This window comes from Gopherus evgoodei, chromosome 4 (genome assembly GCF_007399415.2).
Source record: "Gopherus evgoodei ecotype Sinaloan lineage chromosome 4, rGopEvg1_v1.p, whole genome shotgun sequence".
Taxonomy (NCBI): domain Eukaryota; kingdom Metazoa; phylum Chordata; order Testudines; family Testudinidae; genus Gopherus; species Gopherus evgoodei.
The window spans coordinates 77,911,150-77,931,994 of record NC_044325.1 but is presented as its reverse complement, the minus strand read 5'-3'; the positions used below and the strand labels follow the sequence as shown (position 1 = coordinate 77,931,994).

Below are 20,845 nucleotides of genomic sequence, written 5' to 3'. Positions count from 1 at the left end.
GTCATATTCACACCCTTTCCCAACGGAGACCCTAGATGAGCATTCAGAGATTTGAGATATTAGTATATATGTTAGCGAACATCTTTGAAAAGTCTAGTGTGGACAATGCACGCTGTTTTTAATATGTGTTATGATGGCTGAGTGAAAGCGTAGGGGGAAGCTTGAACTCGACCTGTGTAGCACACCTTGTAATAAACACTACATAGGCTTTTCAAATGTGCTAGGCAGACCATATTAGCTAACACATGCTAACATCATACCTTTAAATCCTAGTCCATACAAGACTTTAGAACTTGTGTTGGCTCAGAAGCTGCTGGGGTTCCTCAGAAATGGTCTTCACCAGCCAAAGCCAAGCTGGACCTTGGATGAATTGAGTTTATGAATTCCTTTCTGGGAACTGCATCACCAAAAATACTGGCAATTTGGAAGTTATTCTGAGAAAAGCAACAAAATGAGCCAAGATCCCTGTTCTTTACAGTGTGGCATAGAGCCCTGAAATACATTGCGATTTACTATTCAGTGTCTGATGTATCTTTCTTGCTAAAACACTGGAAGCGGATGTAGCCCAACCAGTCATCTCAAACCCTGTTCGTACACTGACCTCTATTTACCCACGGAACAGCGACAGCACAGGCAGAAGCACCGTTAGCTTCACCTACACTGCCCCCTCCAGGGCTGAGGGGGGTGGTTCATCTCCCTGGCCCATTCAGTCCATGATTTCTCATTGTGATGGAGGTGGACTTTTGTCCAGTAAGCATTAGACTGACACTCACCACTTCTTTTCATATAGCTGTTTCATGTAGCATTTCAGTGCCACTGTGTACCTGGTCTGGGTTTGAGCTAGTGACCTGCAGATAAAAAGCTGTACAGACCATTACTGCTCCTCTGAGCCGTCCAACTCACTAGAATGGAATTGCTTCTAACGTCAAGATTATTGTGAAGCACTTTCAGATCCCTTGACATGATAAGATATGAAGGGAAATGTAAGTTGCAGTGTTTTGGTTTTTAAATTTACCCTAAGGTGGTCCAACCATTTGTCACAATCTAAAGAGAATGTTTGTTGTTCCTGTCTTTGTTTTCTCTTTTTTGATGTTTCTTTGTTTTCTTTCTCTATGGTGATGGTCATATGGAAAATGGACACTTGCAGGTGCAAAACAGCCATAGATCATAGACAGCACAGCTCTGCAGCAACTTGGTCAGAGGGTAATGTGTGGTTAGGTGAACAGGTTACAGTTCTCTTGCTGGATGGTGAGTGTCCTTTGAGATCTTTCTTTCCAGCCATAGCTGTGTTTCTTCTCTACTACCAGCAACTCTGTCCATATCTGCACCCAAAGCCTCCTATGTCCACTTCCTTACATCAGCCATCAGCAAGATCCATCAAGCTACCGCCCCTGTTAGTTGCAGTGGGAACAAAGCAGAGAGTACATGCTGCTCTTGCTGTCTCTTCTCTGACTGATGGCCACAATACCTCCTGGGGCACGTAACAACTGGAAGGCTGGCAACTAAGAGTGGCAGGCAAGAAACTTTGGAGGTCCAGAAAAGACAGAAAACCCTGAGACAGTAAGAAGCAAAAGATTTTGTTTATAGGTCAGTCAGCAGGGGAGGTAAGGGATTTGTTTAGTAGGCTAAACAGATGGGAAGGGAGGAGATATGGACATGTCCCTGCTAGGCAGTGATTGTTACATGCTCCAAAATGACTGTATAGGGAGCATCGTGACAGTACCTGATGCTTCACCTAACACATAGGCTGATAGACTCCCTACCCCTAACAACGTACCATCTAAACCCAACAACTACATTACATGGGGCAGGTGTTCCAGTGCAGAGACCTCACTGGTGGCATCAGCATAGGAGGCTTCACAGAAGGAGTGAGTTTTCAGAAAGCATTTGATGAGAAGAGAGAGAAGACACATGGCATGGATAGAGGGGTGTGCTCCAAGCATTGGGAGCAGCATGAATGAGGGTCAGAAAGCAACAGGGGGAAGTGTGGAGGCATACAGGAAGTGAGCAACAGTGATAGCTGTAACTGCCAGCCAATAGGACAGTGTTGGAACTTGATTGGGGCTGAGTTGACCTCTCTGGCTACCTAAAAAATTGTTTGTTTGCTGTCTTCTGAGTTGCTCATTGGCTGGCTAATTTTGCAACCCTGGTAGAGCAGGCTCTGCTAGTATATCTAGGAGCAACGCTCCCGATCTGGGACAGATAGCGAGAGTCACAGATAAGCTGTCAGAACTTGAAAATGGACCTGAAGATGCTCCTAATCTTTATTGCACCTCTCCTTTATTCAACTCTAGGCTTCCCTGTTCAGGTGAGAGCGATTCCACAAAACCCTTCTGTTTACTGTGTCTGATCTCTGCTTCTTTGACTGGTGGATGAGCTATCTTTTGAATATTTCCCAGCTGTGTTTCTAAAAGAAATACATTAGCTTGTAACATTATTTTTGTATCAGTCTTTGAGATTACTTCTTCCATTTGCTAGTCATTTGGATTTTTTGGGTTAACATGCAAAAATGAAAACGTAAATATATTGGTTTTGCAGGAACGCAATGGACATGCTGGTGCAAGTAAGTAGGATTTATACAATACTTGAAATATAAACATTTAAAGAAATTGCTGATCACTTACCAAAATAAAACTGTATAAAACAAGACTCTTGTAGACAGATCCTCAGATGGAGTAATTTGGCATAGCCCCATTGAAGTTAACAGAGTTATACCCATTTAAGCCAGATGAGGCCCCTGCTCTTGGTAATAAATGTGCCACTAAATTACACTTATCTGGTTTCCACTGAGATTTGGCTTTCTGCCCAATTTCCCATCTATTTCATAGAAGCACAAAGGTACTGTCAGAGAACAATACAACTTTTATTGTAAAGCACTGTCCTTACAACCACTTTACTGACTTCAATACTAAATAGCAGCAGAAGGAATGAGAAATTAAGAGGTGCAGACAAAGGAGTAAAGATGTTTTCCGTTGAAATGTGAAAAGAGATGGAGTCACAGAGGCAAAGGCATACAGCAGCGCTGGTCAGATGACAGGACTGGCATAGAAGAATGCATATGGACCAGCTGTGGTGAGGACAAGGGGAGTTTTAAGAAATAAGATCAGTGCTGTTTGTATATAGTGAGTGGAAGAGAAATAAAGAAATAGTGTCAACTAGAGAAAGGCCAAGGTTTTATACACAAAGAGAGCAATTTTGCACTAGATCCTGGAACAGGTGGGGAGCCAGCAGAGTTGTGTGAGGATGGTGTATGCATATGCATGTATGCACATGTGATTGTACAGGACTGAAGGCAGGTAGCAGCAGCAGTACATGCAGATGACCAGAGAGTTGGGAGGTAGAGAGGCCATAGAGAAGTGAATTGCAAAAGTCCTGGGGAGAGGAGATGAAGGCAAAACTTTTAGTAGAGGTAGAGGGGAGGCAGTTGCAAATGGGTAATGTTGTTGTACAGTGTGTATATATATGCCTAGAGAGAGAGAGAGAGAACACTTTTCATTAGTAGATTTCAAAGTGCTTCACAAACTTTTTAAAACCATATTCATTCTCACAGCAGCCCTGTGAGGTAAGGAAGTGCTGTTATCCCCACTTTCACAGATATGGAAATGAGCCACATAGAAGCTAAGGGACTTGCCCAAGGTTACACACAGAGGCTGTGGCAGAGAAGGGAAAAAGGGATTTGTGGGAGCTATTCAGAACTGTTAACTGGCTCCTTTGTTCTCTGTTTTATAATGTGAGAACAAAGGGACACTGTGAAATTAGAGGTCAGTAAATTTGGAGCCAACTAAGGGATACACTCCACTGAGTAGTCAACCACTGGAGCTCACAGCTGCAGAGAGTCCTTGATGGAAATATTATGGGGTGATTGAATTTCACAATGCACAGAAGAAGTTTTAATTGACCTTTATTGCAATTTGTATCTCTTCTGTGAAATCTGGTACTTAAGGCTTCACTAAAGAAACTTTGAACTGCATCATTCTGTGCCATGCCTGATACCCAAAGCCCATGCAATCAGGTTTGTGGCACTGGCAGGCATTCTGGGACTTCTGCCTGTAGACACCCTAATAATTTAAGACCAAGTGATGGCAGCTTGGAAATGAGAAAGAAGGTGCAAGGAATCTTTCCTTCCACTCAGCACACACATCCAGGGGGCAAGCATCATTTGGCTGGCAACCCTTGAGAGTTTGTGGTCAAGCCAGCTGTACTAACAACCCCAGAGAGGAGCAAGTCTGGGAGGGATGGAGTTTCCTAGTGAACACCAAACAAGCACCACTCAAGGCCTCATGCTTTTCCCAGGTGGTGCACCAGCTTCCTCCCCCAAGAGGTGCACAGATATTATGATGAATGCAGCATAAAAACAGACAGAGAAGCACATAGGATGTGCCCCTCTTACTATGACTTCAGCTCAGGGGTGAAGTTACAGGGTTTGGGTAGTTTATCTTGCTAAGATTTTAACATCCATGTTTCCTCTTGTAGATGTTACTGTTTATCCTACGAAGAGTGAAGTGACCCCTTCTAGTGACATTTTACAGTCCACTCAAGGTAAATGATATAAAAACTTGGGCCCAGTAACTTCCAGTCCTCTCCTGGTTAATATGTCTGTCTCTAATAAATTCAGTCATGATGAAAAATATAGATCAAAGATAAAGCAATGCAAATCCAGCATCTTGTTTACTCTGGCTGTAAATCACAAGCATCTTATTGTGAGATCTGGAGCACTGCTCTGCATTGTCTCTATCTTTGCTTGTTTACAGGAGTGTCATATAGCTGGAGTATTTCCTGGCACACAGTGCTAATGTGCTCTGGACGGGTTAGGCTTGAGAGTTCCTGGTCATGTGCAGGCTTGCAAGGGAGCGTTCACCTTCTTGCACCTGGGCATATTCTGTTCCATGTTCTCCTCTGAAACTTGTCCTAAACCCCGCAAAGTGAGCCAGGAGGGGACAGGCCAGGCATCCTGCTTTTTCACGCAGGCCAGTGGAGCTGGCCACACTTATAAGCCTCCTCATGTTGTACTCTGAAAGCGTGGTGCAGCTGCCGTAAAAGCACAATATGCACCAGTGCTTTGTTTGTAATTGATGCTTCCAGCATTTTAAAGAATTCTTGCTGGGATCTTCAAATCATCCAGAGAACCTTTCCCCCAAGGAAAGAAATGCAGCAAGCTTAGAAGTGATTTGGAACTACATGTTCTGTTATCGTGCTCCCCATTCTCCAGACCCCTGAGTAAGACTTCAGGAAGATTTAACACCCTTGGTTCCTTCTACAGATTACAACTCCACTGGGTAGACAGAAAAATGAAGAGTTAGGCTTTACTAGGATTTTACAAGTAAACAATATAAAAATGCAACAATACAAAATAAGATCTCGTTTTCCATCTGTCTATCTCAAACTCAATAAGGCTAAGAAAAATGGTACCCAGTAATGCCATGGAAAAACTGTGTCCTGTGTATTCTGATTTTCAAGACAGGACACCAAAAGAGGGCTTCAAACTCTTTCATGTGGACACTCAGTTCAGCATGTAGGCACCTAACATTGGTCGTGAAATGCCAACACAGGTGCACAAATAAAAAATGAGGTCATCTTGTTTAGATGTCCAAACTTCAAACTTATGTTTGCCACATTTAAAGAAAAGTTCTCGATAAAATAGATACATTTTAGTGGAAAATCTTGACCACTCTTCCTTATTTTCTACTGGTCACATCTTGTTCGTCATCTCAGCAGGCATGTAGGGTATGAAAGGCAGTGGAAGCATGGCAGTTCCATTCTGCAGGGGAGGCAGATAGTAAAAAATCTTGGCAGAAAGGGCTGCCCCCTTTGAATCCCCCCAAACCTGCTGTGCCAGAGCTCCATCTATGATAGGACTGGAGGAAGCAATCTGGCCTTTGGCCAGGAGTTCAAGATCTAAGGCCAGATTTACAAATGTATTTAAGTGCCTTAAGATGCAAATTTGTGCCTAGTGAGGTTTTCAAAAGCACCTAAATGAATTAGGCAGTTGACTGACTAATATAGTCCCCCATGTTTCGTGATTTTTCATATGTTTCTCAATTAGTTCAAGCCATCTCTAAAATTTACTGCCACTGAAGAATTTTTCAGATTGCACTGAACTTTCAGGTTCAATGAATCAGAATTGACTCAAGTTTGCTACAATTAAATTTGATTTCAGTGGTGTTACACTGATATAAAACTGGAGTAAGAGAGTGGAGAATCAGCTCCAAAGGTTCTTTGGAATTTGTTCCCTATAAAAGGAACTTTTATTGTGGCTTTTAACTATTCATTAAGTAAGAGGAGATGGGTCTGTTCTGTTCTCCCTATGTTTGTGTAACATCCATTCATGTCAATTTATTTGGCTAGAGTTGTGCAAACCAGATTCAATGGAGCCAAAGACTGGGTCCTTAAAGGGTGGTGGTAAAAAAAAATAAATTGACCTATTCATGAAATTGTGTTAACTAAAAAGTAATCACAGCTCTTGTGGGATCACAAGATTTTGTGCTTCTTAGCAGAATAAATGCATGGCTTTATGTCATGCCTGCTCATAAAGATTTTTGCACCCAATTCTGATTTCACACATGCTGGTGTAAATCAGGAATATGTCAAATGAAGTCATTGGAGTAACCCCAGTGTGAAGATCAGGACCAGTATATGCTTTGGGAAGGGCAAACTGACATCCTTGTATTTCTGTGCAGAAGCTGAGCTGGCTACAGAGACAGACACACAGGAAGACGTTTTTAACCGAATTTTGAAAGCTAATGCAGGTAATAACTTCAAAGCTATATAAGTATCTTGGGTGTTTTCAGGATCTTTTTTCTGCTTCCTTTTATAGCAGTTGGCCCAAATATTTCTCTGGTCTTATGAACACAATGTGCTCTAGACAAATTTAGAAACAAGACTCAAACTTTTTTGCTAAGCAGTCTTTAAATCTGCCAATCTGTCCAGTTGTGCCTAGCACATCCAGTGTTGAAGATTATATATATTTTGGAGACATCTAAACTGTGGAGGCAGATTAATAATGGATTCAGTTGTAATTTTGAATGTCTTTGTACTTCTTGGATTTAGAAAAAGATCTTTGAATATTTAATTCATTGTTTAACTGTCTTGAATTCAAACATCTTGTGAGTAGTCATGGGTCTTCAGCCATGATAAGGCTTCAGAATATGTGCTCATAGATGGGATATTTGGTGGCTGATCAGATCCACTCTGTTCCCATTTCAACCTCTTTTTTTGAGTCTTCTGGATGCTTTTGGATTTATTCTGTTAGTTTTCTTCTCCCTCTGTTCTCTGCTTTTCCCCCATTTCCCCTTCCAACAGTCTTTTGAAATGACTTTACTCCAGCACATAGAAACAGTCTTTCATGTATCTCTCTACATCCACTCTTCTCTCTGTCCATTCCTGAATCCTCCGTTCCTACACCCTTTTTGCTCTCTCATTTGAATTCTGATTATTGAAATGTTGATATTTTTAATGTAGCATAAGCCTCTCACTCTGTCAGTTCCCATCACCCTTCCCTATCTAAACCCTTCCTAACTAAGCTAGAACTTCCATTCAATGCAAACAACCCTCTCATCTTTCCATATTACATTCCTCTTTCTCTCTGCACAGACACCACCCAGCGCTTGCGAGAAGGTGACATTGTTGTGACAAAGAGCCGAAGTGCTATTGGCTGTTCGGATCACTCATGTTTTTGGCCCCAATCCAGCGATGGCATTGTCCGTGTCCCCTATGTCTTCTCCCCCGACTATGGTGATTTGCATTTCTATAATTTTTTTAAATTAATTGTCATTGAAATGTTAATTAATTTCAAAATACAAACGCAGAAAAAAGGGGCAGTGCAAATATTTGATGCAACACATGTCACTAGCTCACTTATGGCACACATACATAGACAAGCTGTACATTACAGTGAGAAAAGGAAAACAATCATCCCAAGACGATTGCACCCATCCTGCTGACTATTCTATTCTCTTGTAGATAGTGATGGCACTTCTCTGTAATGAGGTATTATTATCAAATACACTTTATAAGACGTGTCTATTGCATCACCTTTTGGATGCACTCATTAGTTTTTGAATCACACATGTAGCAAAGGAGTTGCCCATAATAACAGACAGTAGCTGGACCGTCCCCAGATTAATCAACCACCACCCCCTTCATCTAAAACAAGAAATGCAGAAACAAGCCTGCTGTCCAAACCCTTCTCAGGCCAAGTCCTGAATACAGAGAAGGGCCTTGCACTAGGCCATAAAAGCAGTTAGAGTGAAATTGAGCATGAGATCGACTCGCCACTTAAATCCCTCATAAGCACTATTTTCAGCATACATTGACTTTTATGCATCAAATAATTGTTCTTGTGTGACAAGTAATTTAACCCTTTCTTCTCCAGATGAAGCACAAAAACGGTGGATTAATGAAGCCATGGCAGAGTTTGAAATTCTAACTTGTATTGATTTTGTGAATCACACAACAGAATCTGACTATCTAAGAATTAAGTCAGGAAAAGGGTAAGTCCTGCTGATACTAACTCTTATTCAAAATGTTAGTCTATCCCACTTTTCATGTCTTTGCTTCTTTAATCGTGAGACGATGTAGAGAGGACAGTGAACTGGATTTATTTGAGAAACTACAGGCCATTTGAGCGTGCAAAGTATCCTGCTCAGTGTTAAGCAATGAGGAGCAACATCAGGAACTAACCAGATGCAGACTTAAAACAACTCACAAACCCAGGAAAAGTAGCATTAAGGTAGAAACTGCATCTGCAACTCACGCTGCTGTGCCTGGGCATTGTGACACACACTTGACCACAATACATGGCAAGCTGCCATGATTCTTAATTTGCATCAGGAAATATCAGTTCTAATAGAGTATGGAAGAATTCTAAGTCAGGGGTATAGTAGGCTGTCAAGACCAAAGATCCAGCCAAGGGGAGGACTGTCCAATATCCCCGTGATTCAAAATGCCTTCAAGTTTGCTCATTCTCTGAAAGAAGCCCCAAGATAAACTTTACAGTAGTTTTACAAAAAATCATGTTTCTAGGGAACAGTAGGTGAAATTCCCCCTGTGCAGGAGACCAGCACACTGCACACAAAGGACTCTGCACCACTTAAGGGCTAGTGTGGAACTTAAGTGTTGCCTTGGTCTGGCACTGGCCCTCTGCCCTGGGGTGAGTTTCACCCTAGTATGTGCCCCTAATACCACAATAAGACAGAAGAGAATGACCATTCACTCCTTTAATAAATTGTGGTTTGAAATTCTCTGTACAGTCCCCAAGACTGGTTGATATCAAACTTTTCCTCTGTTTTGGTGTTTGTTATTCTCAGCTGCTGGTCCCACTATGGAAAGATCGGAGGTGGCCAGATTCTGTCTCTGATGAAGAAAGGCTGCATGTGGAAAGGGGTAATTCAGCATGAACTGAACCATGCACTGGGCTTTCTACATGAACAGAGTCGAAGTGACAGAGACAGTTATGTAAAGATTATGTGGGAGTATATTAGTGCAGGTAGGTACACTTGAACTCTTCTTTAGTGCAGATACTGGATTAATTAATGTCTTGTTGTTCCTAGCTGATCCTTGTTTCTGGAAAAGAGGGAAAATTGATACATCTTCTAAGTATGATATTATATATTACAGGTAATAAAGGCAACTTTAAAAAATCTGAGAATTCCAACAACCTGGGCCTTCAATATGACTATTCCTCAGTGATGCACTATGGCACGTAAGTTGGAATGTGGGATTTCTTTTCTTGAAGGCACATAGAGCTCAAATCTCTTGTTGAAACTTAGGAGACACAATTACTCTTCATAATTATCAGCTTTACATTTTTTCTGAGGAAAATACGAATGGTTGTGATTCAACTCAAACAGACCCTTTCTGCAAGATAAGTTTGTTATCCTTTATCTCCCCATCAAAGTCATTTGAAAGTGAGGTAAGGGTTGTACCATATTTACTCTCCTTACATGACATCCAGAGCAAATTTATACAAAATGTATTTTTGCCAGCCCTGTTATTTGATCTTGTATCTGAAAGTCTCAAGGCAGCAGCTTCAGAGCAGAGCTCCTCGTTTGTCACTGCTGAGGACATTGATTACTAGGCCTCAACCACAGATAGGTGTATCTATGACCTATTGGTGAGTATAGTGTGTTGTGGAAGTGAGTCCAGGCACACAAATAGGCAAGGGCTAATGCTCTGTCATTAGCAGTACTACATACTACTTCTCTGCATTCCAATACCACATGCACTAGCCTGTCTCTACAGGTATTCATGTGGGCCTCATCCCCATAGTATCTGAACACTACCAAGTTAAATATGACAACAGTGTGCTGTCTCTCTCCTCCCAGCCACTAAGAGGCAGACTTAGAGGGCTTTGGGGGATTGTTTTGTTTTTAGTGAATCCCAAGAGCAATGGAAAGTTTGAACGAAGAGGTGGGTTTTACACTTAGCTCTCAATGCAGTGAGGCTAGTGATCATTCCATTATGTGGTAGTGGGGTCTGTAGTCTTAAGACTGGTTCCTGTGAAGCTTCTTTCTTCCATGGTCGTGATCCTCCATCATTTCCTTGTAGTTTCGTTATTCCCATGGAAAATAGATCTTGCAGGAGATCATAATCATGGAGGGCGGTGCAGCTTCCCAGATATCTAGGACCAGTTCCATGCAAGGCTTTGAAAATCAGGACCTTGACCTTGAATTGGTCTCTGTGTTAAGCCCTCAGTAGAACTGGGGTTCTCTGGGTCCACTCTGGTGGCCTTAAAGGGACACATTTATTCAAGTGGTCTTAAAGTCCACTGTCAGCTCAAATTTGGCCTCAAATTTAGATTTTTATAAAAATAAGCTTTAAAACAAAGAGAAATGTCATAATGATTCCCCCCACACCCGCCAACACAGTGGAAACTATTTTCGTTCAACAAAACCTATGCATCACTTAAACTAGAGTGTACTTTAAAGTATTACTATTGGCCAAATTCATTCTTAGGGTAACTCCATCAATTTGGCCCATTATAATCATAAGGCTTAAGTATGCCTTAAGTGGTGCATAGGCCAACCTTGTGCTGGTCCTCTACATAGGGATGAATATGTCACTCTAACAGAATACCATGTTCTCAGTATGCATTACTGTTCCATATGAAATGGTTGGTCAGAAGAGTTATACAGTTGCAATGTGGGATGGGAGTAAGTTATGTACAAGTATTATTACTGCTGTAAAGCAAATGGATTACACAATTACATGCTGTAAAAAACAATTAGATTTAGAAAACATGATTCTTCCTGTTTCCGCAGAAATGCTTTCTCTAACACCCCTGGAAGAGCAACTATTATACCAATTCCTGATGCATCTGTACCTATTGGCCAGAGATATGGACTGAGTAACCTGGATGTGGCCAAAATCAACAAGCTCTATAACTGCAGTAAGTGCTTCATATCCATCTTCTGTTCAGAGCCTTCACAGAGGTACTAGTGTAGCCCTGCAGAGAGATGCAGTATTTGGAACATCCTGAAACTTCTACACTAAATCGGTAGTTGTACACATTAAGAACACATGGCATTCAGAGGATGAACCTGGAAACCAAAGATGAAGACTGGGACACATCTTGATTACACAATATGTGATTTGTTTCCAACTCCGTTGGACCAATTCAGCCCAGGTGTAAGTGGGTGCAGTTCCATGGAAGTACACTGAATTTGACCTATGTAGTCTTTCCATTGTGTGCTTCCTTTCAGTCATTTGACTTCTGTAGAACTCAAAAAACAATTGCAAGAACTTCAAAGAGTCTGTTATCACACGTGTCTCTGCAGATATAGGTATCGTAATTTCAGAGTTGAAAAGACCAGAAACAGCTGGGGGCCGCTCACATCTGGAACAGTTTAGTGACAACTCATCCATCCAAAGCCTACATATTTTTAAACACTTAAGTTTTAATTAACTTTTTAAAAGAATTAATATTTAAATCTTTAATTTTAACTTGTACTAGAGAAGGCAAAGCCCCTCCCATGCAAAATACAAAAGCAAACTCTAAGTCTCAGGAGAAAGCAGGATAAATAGAAAATTTCCTCCTGACAAGAGGATAGTCTGCTGACTCCTCCCAAGCACAAAACTGACTAATACCCCTTTAACATTAATACCATAGTGTCATCTCATTTTTGTTTAAATATACTAATATAGCTTGACTTCCCTCATCCCCAGTGGAAACCCATTCAACCTATTTGCCACTACCTTAGCAAAATTAAACCTTCTCACATTTTTCTTAGATATGCAAAAAGAAACCTTAAATTTATGGCCCTTTTCTCTGTTCTTGACTTTATCTGTAAAAAGCTGATGTTTTTCCCATTTGCTAATATACTTGCCATTTCAATATAGATATTTATGAATGATCTGAAAATTAGAATTACACATTTCTTCATTTAGTAGTCTGAATTTTAACTATCACAGATGTGCAGAGACTTTGAAATTAATCCTGGCAGATGACAATATGGAGAATATTTCATTCTAAACAGAGCACAACGGTACCTGACTTTAATGTAAAATAGTCTCTAAATCTGATTCTGGTACAAACATTGTTTTTTCTGTCAGATCACTGCAGCACTGTCCTCGATAGCCCATCTGGGTCACTGAGCTCTGACAACCACACGTCAAAATACTCAAGCAGCAATGCTACCTGTTTCTGGCTCATCCGAATCCCATCCAAACGGGTAATTACAAGGATTTGATAGCTTTTACATGTAATTGAATTGATATCTGTCTGATTATGCATTTTGCTGTTCTTGCTACACTCCAGTTGCCAAATAAGGACATAATACAAATTTCAAATTAAGTTCCTTTCTTGGGATATGCAGCTAACATAATAGATATTTTCTCTCTCCAATTTATAACATTCATATTCACATGCTTAAACTATGGATGGGAAAAGACAGGAGTAGTTTTGATTTTGGAAAACTTCATTGGTTGGGCCTTAGTTTTGCAAAACCAATGGAAGTGGCAATTCACATTCAGAGTCTATTTTATCCGAACCTTGAAAGTTCAGGGTATGGGAGAAGAGGCTGGATAACTAGTTCCAGTTTGGGCTTATATCTAGTTTTGACTCACTCTGATCTAATGGAACCTGCCTGAAATGAATTAGGCTGGTGGGTATTAAAAGGTTTGTTTCCTCTTCTCTTTCAGGTTTCTCTGCAGTTTGATGCCTTTAGTCTGAAGTCCTCCACAGACTGTAAAACTGAATATGTTAAAATATATGATGGGGTCAGCCAGTCTTCTGAGGTTCTACTGGACAAGACTTGTGGGACAAAGAGTCCCCCAGTTGTAACAGCTTCTGGTAGAACTGTGCTTGTGGAGTTTGTCAGGGGTGGCACTGGTGCAGCCACTGGATTCAAGATCTCCTACTCCTCTGGTAGGTCCAATCCCAGGAAGAATGGCAGAGAATCAGATGCAAACAATGTAAAATCAGAAGTCTTTTAGCTTTACCATCATCCCTCATCTTGCTTTGCAGATATAGCAGCTCAGTCTTGTTATGATTCTGTAACTAATTTCAGTAGATGGGGCACATTCATTAACACTAATGAGATCATCAGTGTGGTATGGTTCCAAAACTCTACAGTTTGAATAATCTCTCAGATTTATGCCCTTGCAAATCTCTTTTTATGACTCAAATCAAACTTGTGCCCACTGGATTCAGTATGATCACCTGAATTTTACCACAACGGATCATAGATGAACTTTAATTAAAATGTGGATCACGTTTGCCTAATATATTGCTAAGGGCAGAATTTCAAAAGCACTCGGTGTTGGCCTACCTCTGCTCCCATTGGAGTCAGTGAGTAGAACTTGCTTCATAGACTTCAGTGGGAGCAGAAGACAATGGAGAGTGCTTCTGAAGATATCCCCTAAGACTGTAGCCCTCCTAATGAAAATTGTATTACATTAACCAGCTGAGAGGATCAAAAATGTGTGTTAAATAACAGCACAATAATACAGTTTGTCTGATATATGATTTTATTACACAAGATAAATCATTCTTATGTATAAAAACGTGGCTCCTCTGTGATGGATGCAGTTCACAAGCCTACAATTCAGAGGGACTAGATAGAATCAGACAGAGGCAGATTACTTGGGAAAGAAGTCACATAATAACAGGCAATATTTCTGACCAATAATTCTTTCTACCAGGTAGAGATCTTTAGAATTCATTCCCCAAAAAGACATTTTTCTCAGGACCACTTAATTAATCACTAAGCCTTGAATTCTGCTGTCCCTGTGTAACATCCATTCACATTGATGGTGGTTATAGACATGTATGGAGGGGAAAGTATGCTAATTCTCCATGCCGGATTTGTGTGTCAGCTTGGGGGACTACTTATAAACTACTGTAGAGAGATGCACAAGTGTCCTGACTGTAAAACAGAGCGTGGTCAGACACTCCAGTATTCATATAGTTCACAGAAACCAGTGTTCACACAGCAAGGTAGCACTGCAAGCTAAATATTCTCTCTCCTTTTTTTTTAACAGTAAAGACACCACGCACCACATGAGAGGATCAGCATATGAGACAGAAGAAAAGAGCCTATTCTGTGAAAATCTAAATTATGCTTTTTCTACTTTGCTTCCTTTTCTTGCTATGATCAAAAGGAAATTTTAATTCTGTTATGAATCAAAGTCTCCAGCTTCTGTAGCAAGTGTGCTCCCCGATTCAGGTATAAATGGGATCCCCTTGTGTCATATGATATCTGTCCTTGACAAGGATGTAGAAAGTTATTGTCTGCATGGTTAAGTTATTGTCTCTTTTTATTTAACAGCATTTTAATAAAATCTTCATTTAAAAAATACCCCTCTTTCTTTCTTGGACTTTTTTATTCTTTGGCACTCGTTGCATTAATTTCTAGTTTGGATTCTCTAGTGTTTTGAGGGACCTCTTTTCACCTCTGTGCTTGTATATAGAAATTATCCGGGTTTTTTACAATAGAGATGATTTTTGGAAATCCAGAGTTAAGATACTGGGGTTCATTATATGCCTTATTTGGATCTCTCTTCCTTCAGCATTTAATAGAAATTAGGTATTCCTTTTACCTTTTTTTGTGCTCACTATAAAGTGTACAAAGCACCTCAAACCCATGATCACATCCTGCCAAACAGTGTAGAAAGGACATTTTAATGTATATAATGGCCATAGTATTTGTTATTCCTGTTCTCTGCTGGATGGAATTAGAACAGCTCTATGGTGTTGTCTCAGTTTCAGGGTAACTGCACCTGTATCCCCCACTCCCTGGTCCATTCCAGGAGTTCCCAGTCAGGTCTTAGGTTTCCAACCATCACCTATCTGTGGGCAGGAACTCTTGTCCCACTCCTTTCTGACTATGGGGTTTTAAGGCTGCATGGCTCCCTGCCCTTACCCTGTGATATCCCCAGCAAGCCAGTCTGTCTAATGGCCAGTGCCTGTGCATTGCTGTCTCTCCCTGAGGGCTGTGAGCAATGCATCACCAGCAGCTACAAGTTACCACACAGCTCTTTCTAAGCAAGCCCATTTATTCTTCTGTTAAAAGCATTAGAGAGAAAACATAATAAAAACAAACCAATTTAATCACACACTAACCATACCTGGAATCATCCATCAGTCATTTGAAGCCCTAGCAGGCCAGAGACTTTCCAACCCTTCTACAAGGGTTGGGGACCCACTTGGAAGAAGATCCTGTCCACTTGCTGGACCAGAAAGAAGACTCTTAGTTTAAATGCAGCCTTTTTATACCAAAAGCCCTTTCTTTGTCTGTTGGTCTCTAGTAAATCCAGTTTGAACTTGTACATGCAAGCCATCCCAAGGGGTGGTACCTCTCTGGATGTGTTTACAACCTAAGTAATTCACCTTAATCACCCCTCACTGTTTTTGGTTCCTGGAGGAGCTGTGGTAAACCTCTCCCTTAGAACTGCATACAATCTCTGGCCCACAGTGATACACAAACTTGATACAATATGGTCTCCAAAGATATTGCATGGGGTTGCAATATCTGTCACAGGTGTGTGAGACGTCTCAATACTGCAACAGCTAAAGAAGCTTCTAATATAAAAATACAAACTATTCACAGTATTACACTCCACAGCAATCAGCAGACAAACATAGACATGATTGGTAGACTTCAGGTAAAATAATAGGACAAGAATGCCCCTTAACCAGAAAAATCAAGTCAAGATATTGCTTGTGATGCTGCAGGCAAACTTACAATTCATTTTTAGATGAATAGCAGACCAAAAAACCCTGTACGTGCACATCCAGTCTCACAAATCCTTTCCTGTTTTCATGTTATATTGCCCTCATAGTCATCTCACAAGGATGCTGGAGAACATTTAAGATATCATGAGATCTGTGAGTCACATATTATGGAAAATGTTTAGACAGCCACAGGCACCATAATCTTGAAAAACTGAGTGCCTGACTTTCTGCTGCTTTGCATCTTTCTGCTGCTTTGCAGAGTCATTTATACCCATGAAAAGTTATTCTGATTTAGGACCAGTCTACATCCACTTTGCACAAATGTAAATAATAAGACAAGACCATTTCTGAATGCCAGATCAGACCCTGAGTGTGAACACTGAAGGCCTGGCTGATCCTGACTGTAATATTTAATAAGAACTCAACAGTTCAAGAGAGAAGGCCCAGAACTTGTTTATTAACTGTCCAAGCACTCAGCTTCGTCAGAGTCTGTTGCTGCCTGTGGAAACATATAGACCCAGATCATAGGGACTGGCTATGACACTTTGGGGAATCTATAGGTACAACTTATGAATTCTGTTTGATATTGGGGGCTTGTGATGGGGTGTAGACCCCACACAGGCTCTGAAAGAATTAACTGGAATGGGAGAGCTCAATTAGAGCACCTGCTTGCACCTGGAAGGTGGGCCAGGCCCAATTTAAGATGAGTCCCAGGTGAGGAGTTACTATAGGGAGAGGAAATCTAGAACAGAAGGCAGGGTTTGAGAGTGAGAGAGAGAGAGAGAGAGAGACAGAGAGTGTGAGTGTGAGAGAGTGAGTGAGTTAGTTGCAGTCCTTCTCTTGGCAGTAGCACATGGGGAAACCTGCAGGGGGAAGAGGCAGTTTAGAGGGAGAGTTAGCCTTGGGATCCTCTCCTGGGTCGAGAACTCTGGCAAGAGATCAGGAAAGATATAGAGAAGTTACCATTGTGGCACAGATTCTAGAGGTAAGCCCTGATTAAAGGGGCAAAACCTGGACCTAGACCTTCAGGGAGAAAACCCTGAGAGGCAGTCAGCTGAGGAGGTGACAGACTGAGTTGGTGCCAGGAAAAGTGCCAGAGAAGCAAAGGGAGGAAACAATGCTGTAGCTAGCTGAGACTCAAGGTAGATTAAAACATATTGCTGGATAGCCTTCAAGTAAGCTGGTGAGTCACTAGCAGGGAGAATAGGACTAACTCTCTGACACGCTGTGCCTAGTATAACCCTGGGGGTGGCCGTGAGTCACTTCTGAATTACCCCAAGCCCAGGGCAACTGGGTGGCAGGGTGATCCCCAGTACCAGACAGAGCAGCCTCAGAGCTGCTCTTACATCTGGCTGCTTGTGGCCCCATAACATCTTCTCTTCATGGAATGTGGCTGCTGCCTCAGTTTCCTGGCTTGATTGCTTGGTTTAACTAGCAGGCTAAACTGGCCAACTCCACATCTTACAGTCCCAAATAATATGAAAATCTTTACAGTCTCCTCTGTGTCATAGCCCTCCCTTAGAGGTCTTTTGAGGGTCCATCAATCTTTACCCTTCTCCAGGTATAGCAGCAACCAGTTTAGCAGCAACACTCTCTGCTGGTCACTCAGAATTAAAGGGAAACATGTGTCCTCCCTCTTCCACTAGCTCCAGGTTTGGGATCTTGACATAAATAAAGCTGACACCAGGTCTGACACCTCTCCTGCTTCGCTTTCCAAAGTCTACTTACTTTGCTGTGGTCCTGTCCCTTAAAAACCCTCTCAAAGTTTGGCTCACTTAAAGAACATAATTCAAATATTATTAGAGTTTTTAAAATCATAGATGACTTTCTAACACAAAAAGTGTTGACTCAACATGAGGTAATTCTCTTTTGGACCCCTGACTGATAAAGAAAAAATAATCCCCGGAGATGTGGAAGTTGGTGATTGCTTGGGGACCAGTGATCATGACCCAGTTATAGTCAATATGGGCAAACAAAAGACAGATCCAACTAGCCCTACACATACACACATGTGCTGCTTCAAAAGGTCTAATGTCCCAAAGCTGAGGGAAATCGTGAGTGGAGCTGAGTTAGAGAAAAAATATAGACAGAAAAATGTGAACGAAAATAGCCAAAAAGTCATGATTCCACGGTTAAAGAAGACAGCAACTTTGGCTAAAAACCCATCCTGGCTCAGTGGTGAAGTGAAGGCAGCAATTAAAAATAAAAAACCAATACCTAACAAGTGTAATAAAAGGGAAAGTAGACAAAAATTCAAGTAAATTAAAAATCATCAAGTGTAGAAAATGGATAAAGAAGCTAAAGATGTCAGGGGGAAATCCATGGCTAGCAGAGCTAAGGACAACAAGGAATCTCTTAAGCATAAAAAGAACAGAAGAAATCCTAGCAATTGTATAGGGCTATTACAATATTATGATTTCCATCTTGTTAATGATGAAGTAAAGGAACAAGAATTCATTAATATTTCTACTCTGTATTTGGAAAGAAGTAGGATAATATATCACATAAGGACAATGAAGTACTTTCCAGTCCATTAATAACTAAGGAAGATGTTACTTAACATCTACTAGAGATTTAAAAAAAAATTAAATTAACTGACCCACGTAACTTGATCCCAAGAGTCCTATAAGAGTTGACCGAGATACCTGACTTTTATCATTCTAATAAATCTTGGAATATTTGGGGGAAAGAGAGTACCAATGCTGTACCAATATTAAAAAGGGCAAGTAGGTTCACCAGGGTAACTATAGGCTGGTTAGCCAAACATCAGTCCTGGACAAAATAATGGAAATGCTGATTTGATATTGAGTTGATAAAGAATTGGGTTTAATTATATTCCTATCAACATGGTTTTATGGAAAAGAGGTCTTGCCAAAGAAACGTGACCTTGTTCTTTTGGAGAGATTACAAGTGTGGTTGATAAAAGTAATTGTATAGATGTAATATTACTTAGAATTTTGTAGGGCATTGCACTTAATACTGCATGACATTTTGACTAAACAATGTGCACGCAACATCAATAGAGCACAGGTTAAATGGTTTAAGAATTGGCTAACAGATCTCAAAGTAGTTGTCAATGGGGAATCATTACTGAAGAGAGGTGTTTCTAGTAGAATTCTGCAGGGATTGATAGTAGCCTGATGCCATTCAACATTTCCATCAATGATCTAGAAGTGAATATAAAATTACTGCTGATAAAAGTTGAAGACAACACAGATTGACTGAGTGGTAAATAATGTTAGGGACAGGCCAGTCATACAGTGGGATCTAGATCAGTAGGTAAGATGGGCCCACTTGAACAAAAAGCTGTTTTAATACACACAAATGCAAAGGTCTACATCTAGGAACAAGGGAATACAGGCAAGCGCTACAGAATGGGGAACTGTATCCTAAAGCAGTGATTCTGAAAAAGGATTCAGCTGTCATAGTGCATGAGGGACTCGCCAGGTGTGGCCAGTGTGGTGCTATGGCAAAAAGGGCATAATTTGATCTGTGGATGTATAAACAAAGGCATAGTGAGTAGGAGCAGGGAATTGATTTTTTTTTTTTGGCCTCTTTATAAGGCATTGATGAGACTGAACCTGGAGTACTTCATCCAGTTGTGGTCTCAATATTTTAAAAGGGATGTTGAAAAACCAGAGAGAGTACAGAAAAGAGCCACAAATGGTTTGATGTCTGGAGAAAATGCCTTACAGTGCGAGACTTGAAGCGCTCAATATGTTTCAATTATCAAAAAGAAAATTGAGGTGACTTGATTACAGTAGAAGTACCTTCCTGGGGAGAAAATATCAGGTTCTAAAGGGCTGTTTAATTTAGCAGAGAAAGGCATAACTGTAAAGGGCCAGCATATCCTGCTACAGGCTTCCACAGGCTGTTCCAGTAGCCAGAGATCAGCTACAGGCTGTAGTTCCTGGGCCATTCCCAGCTCTTCTGGTGGGTACTCTTGAGTGAGTCACATCCCGGCTCTGTGCTTCAGTTTCCCTGTCTGTAAAATGGGGGGAATGATACTGGCCTCTTTTGTAAAGTGCTTGATATCTACCGATAGGGATTATTATTATTAATTATTATTATTATTATTATTGCAAAAAAAACCTGCTTCAGTTATAGATCATCATTATGATTTATTTTAGGCCTTTGGGCACTACTGCAATACAATCAGGATTGGAGCCCCATTGTGCTGGGTGCTACATACATGCATATGAAGAGACAGACTGCCCTAGAAAGTTTACCACCTGATGCAGATTGGCTATGTGCACAGATGTTCCAATACAAAATGAAGCTTGGAAAGCAGCCACAGTGACTCTGCCATGTAGAAGGTTAATGGCCAAAGGACAGTAGGTTGAAGATAAAGCCACTTCAGCTACCTACCTTAACTAGGGAAGCAAGTGGGCATGAACAAGGAGTGAAGGGTGAAGATGTTGTGAGCAGAGGACACCATAGTCTTGACTTGAGCCAGACATGTCTACAAAGGACACTCTGGAAAGTTAAGACAATGAACTAAAAGTGTGAATCCAATGTGCATAAATAAAATTGTGTTAGTTGCCCTCCCCCATGAGTGGTTTCACTTAGGAGTAGAATGCCTTTATGATTAAGTGAGTCCAGGTGAGTGAGGTAATATCTTTTATTAGACCAACTTTTGTTGGTGAGAAAGACAAGTTTTCAAGCTTACACAGA

At 40.9% G+C, this 20,845-nt stretch overlaps 1 protein-coding gene across 1 annotated transcript; it reads left to right on the top strand.

The window, feature by feature from the left end:
* The first annotated feature begins 1,153 nt into the window (after nt 1–1,153).
* On the top strand, nt 1,154–16,266 carry LOC115651519 (astacin-like metalloendopeptidase). Its single transcript, XM_030562600.1, has 12 exons — nt 1,154–1,248; nt 2,539–2,563; nt 4,474–4,539; nt 6,678–6,746; nt 7,591–7,731; nt 8,372–8,489; nt 9,306–9,484; nt 9,616–9,700; nt 11,259–11,386; nt 12,550–12,668; nt 13,138–13,363; nt 14,479–16,266. Exons 1-12 carry the CDS (start codon nt 1,246–1,248, stop codon nt 14,499–14,501), a joined length of 1,182 nt encoding a protein of 393 aa, XP_030418460.1. The 5' UTR covers nt 1,154–1,245; the 3' UTR covers nt 14,502–16,266.
* Nucleotides 16,267–20,845: the final 4,579 nt, after the last annotated feature.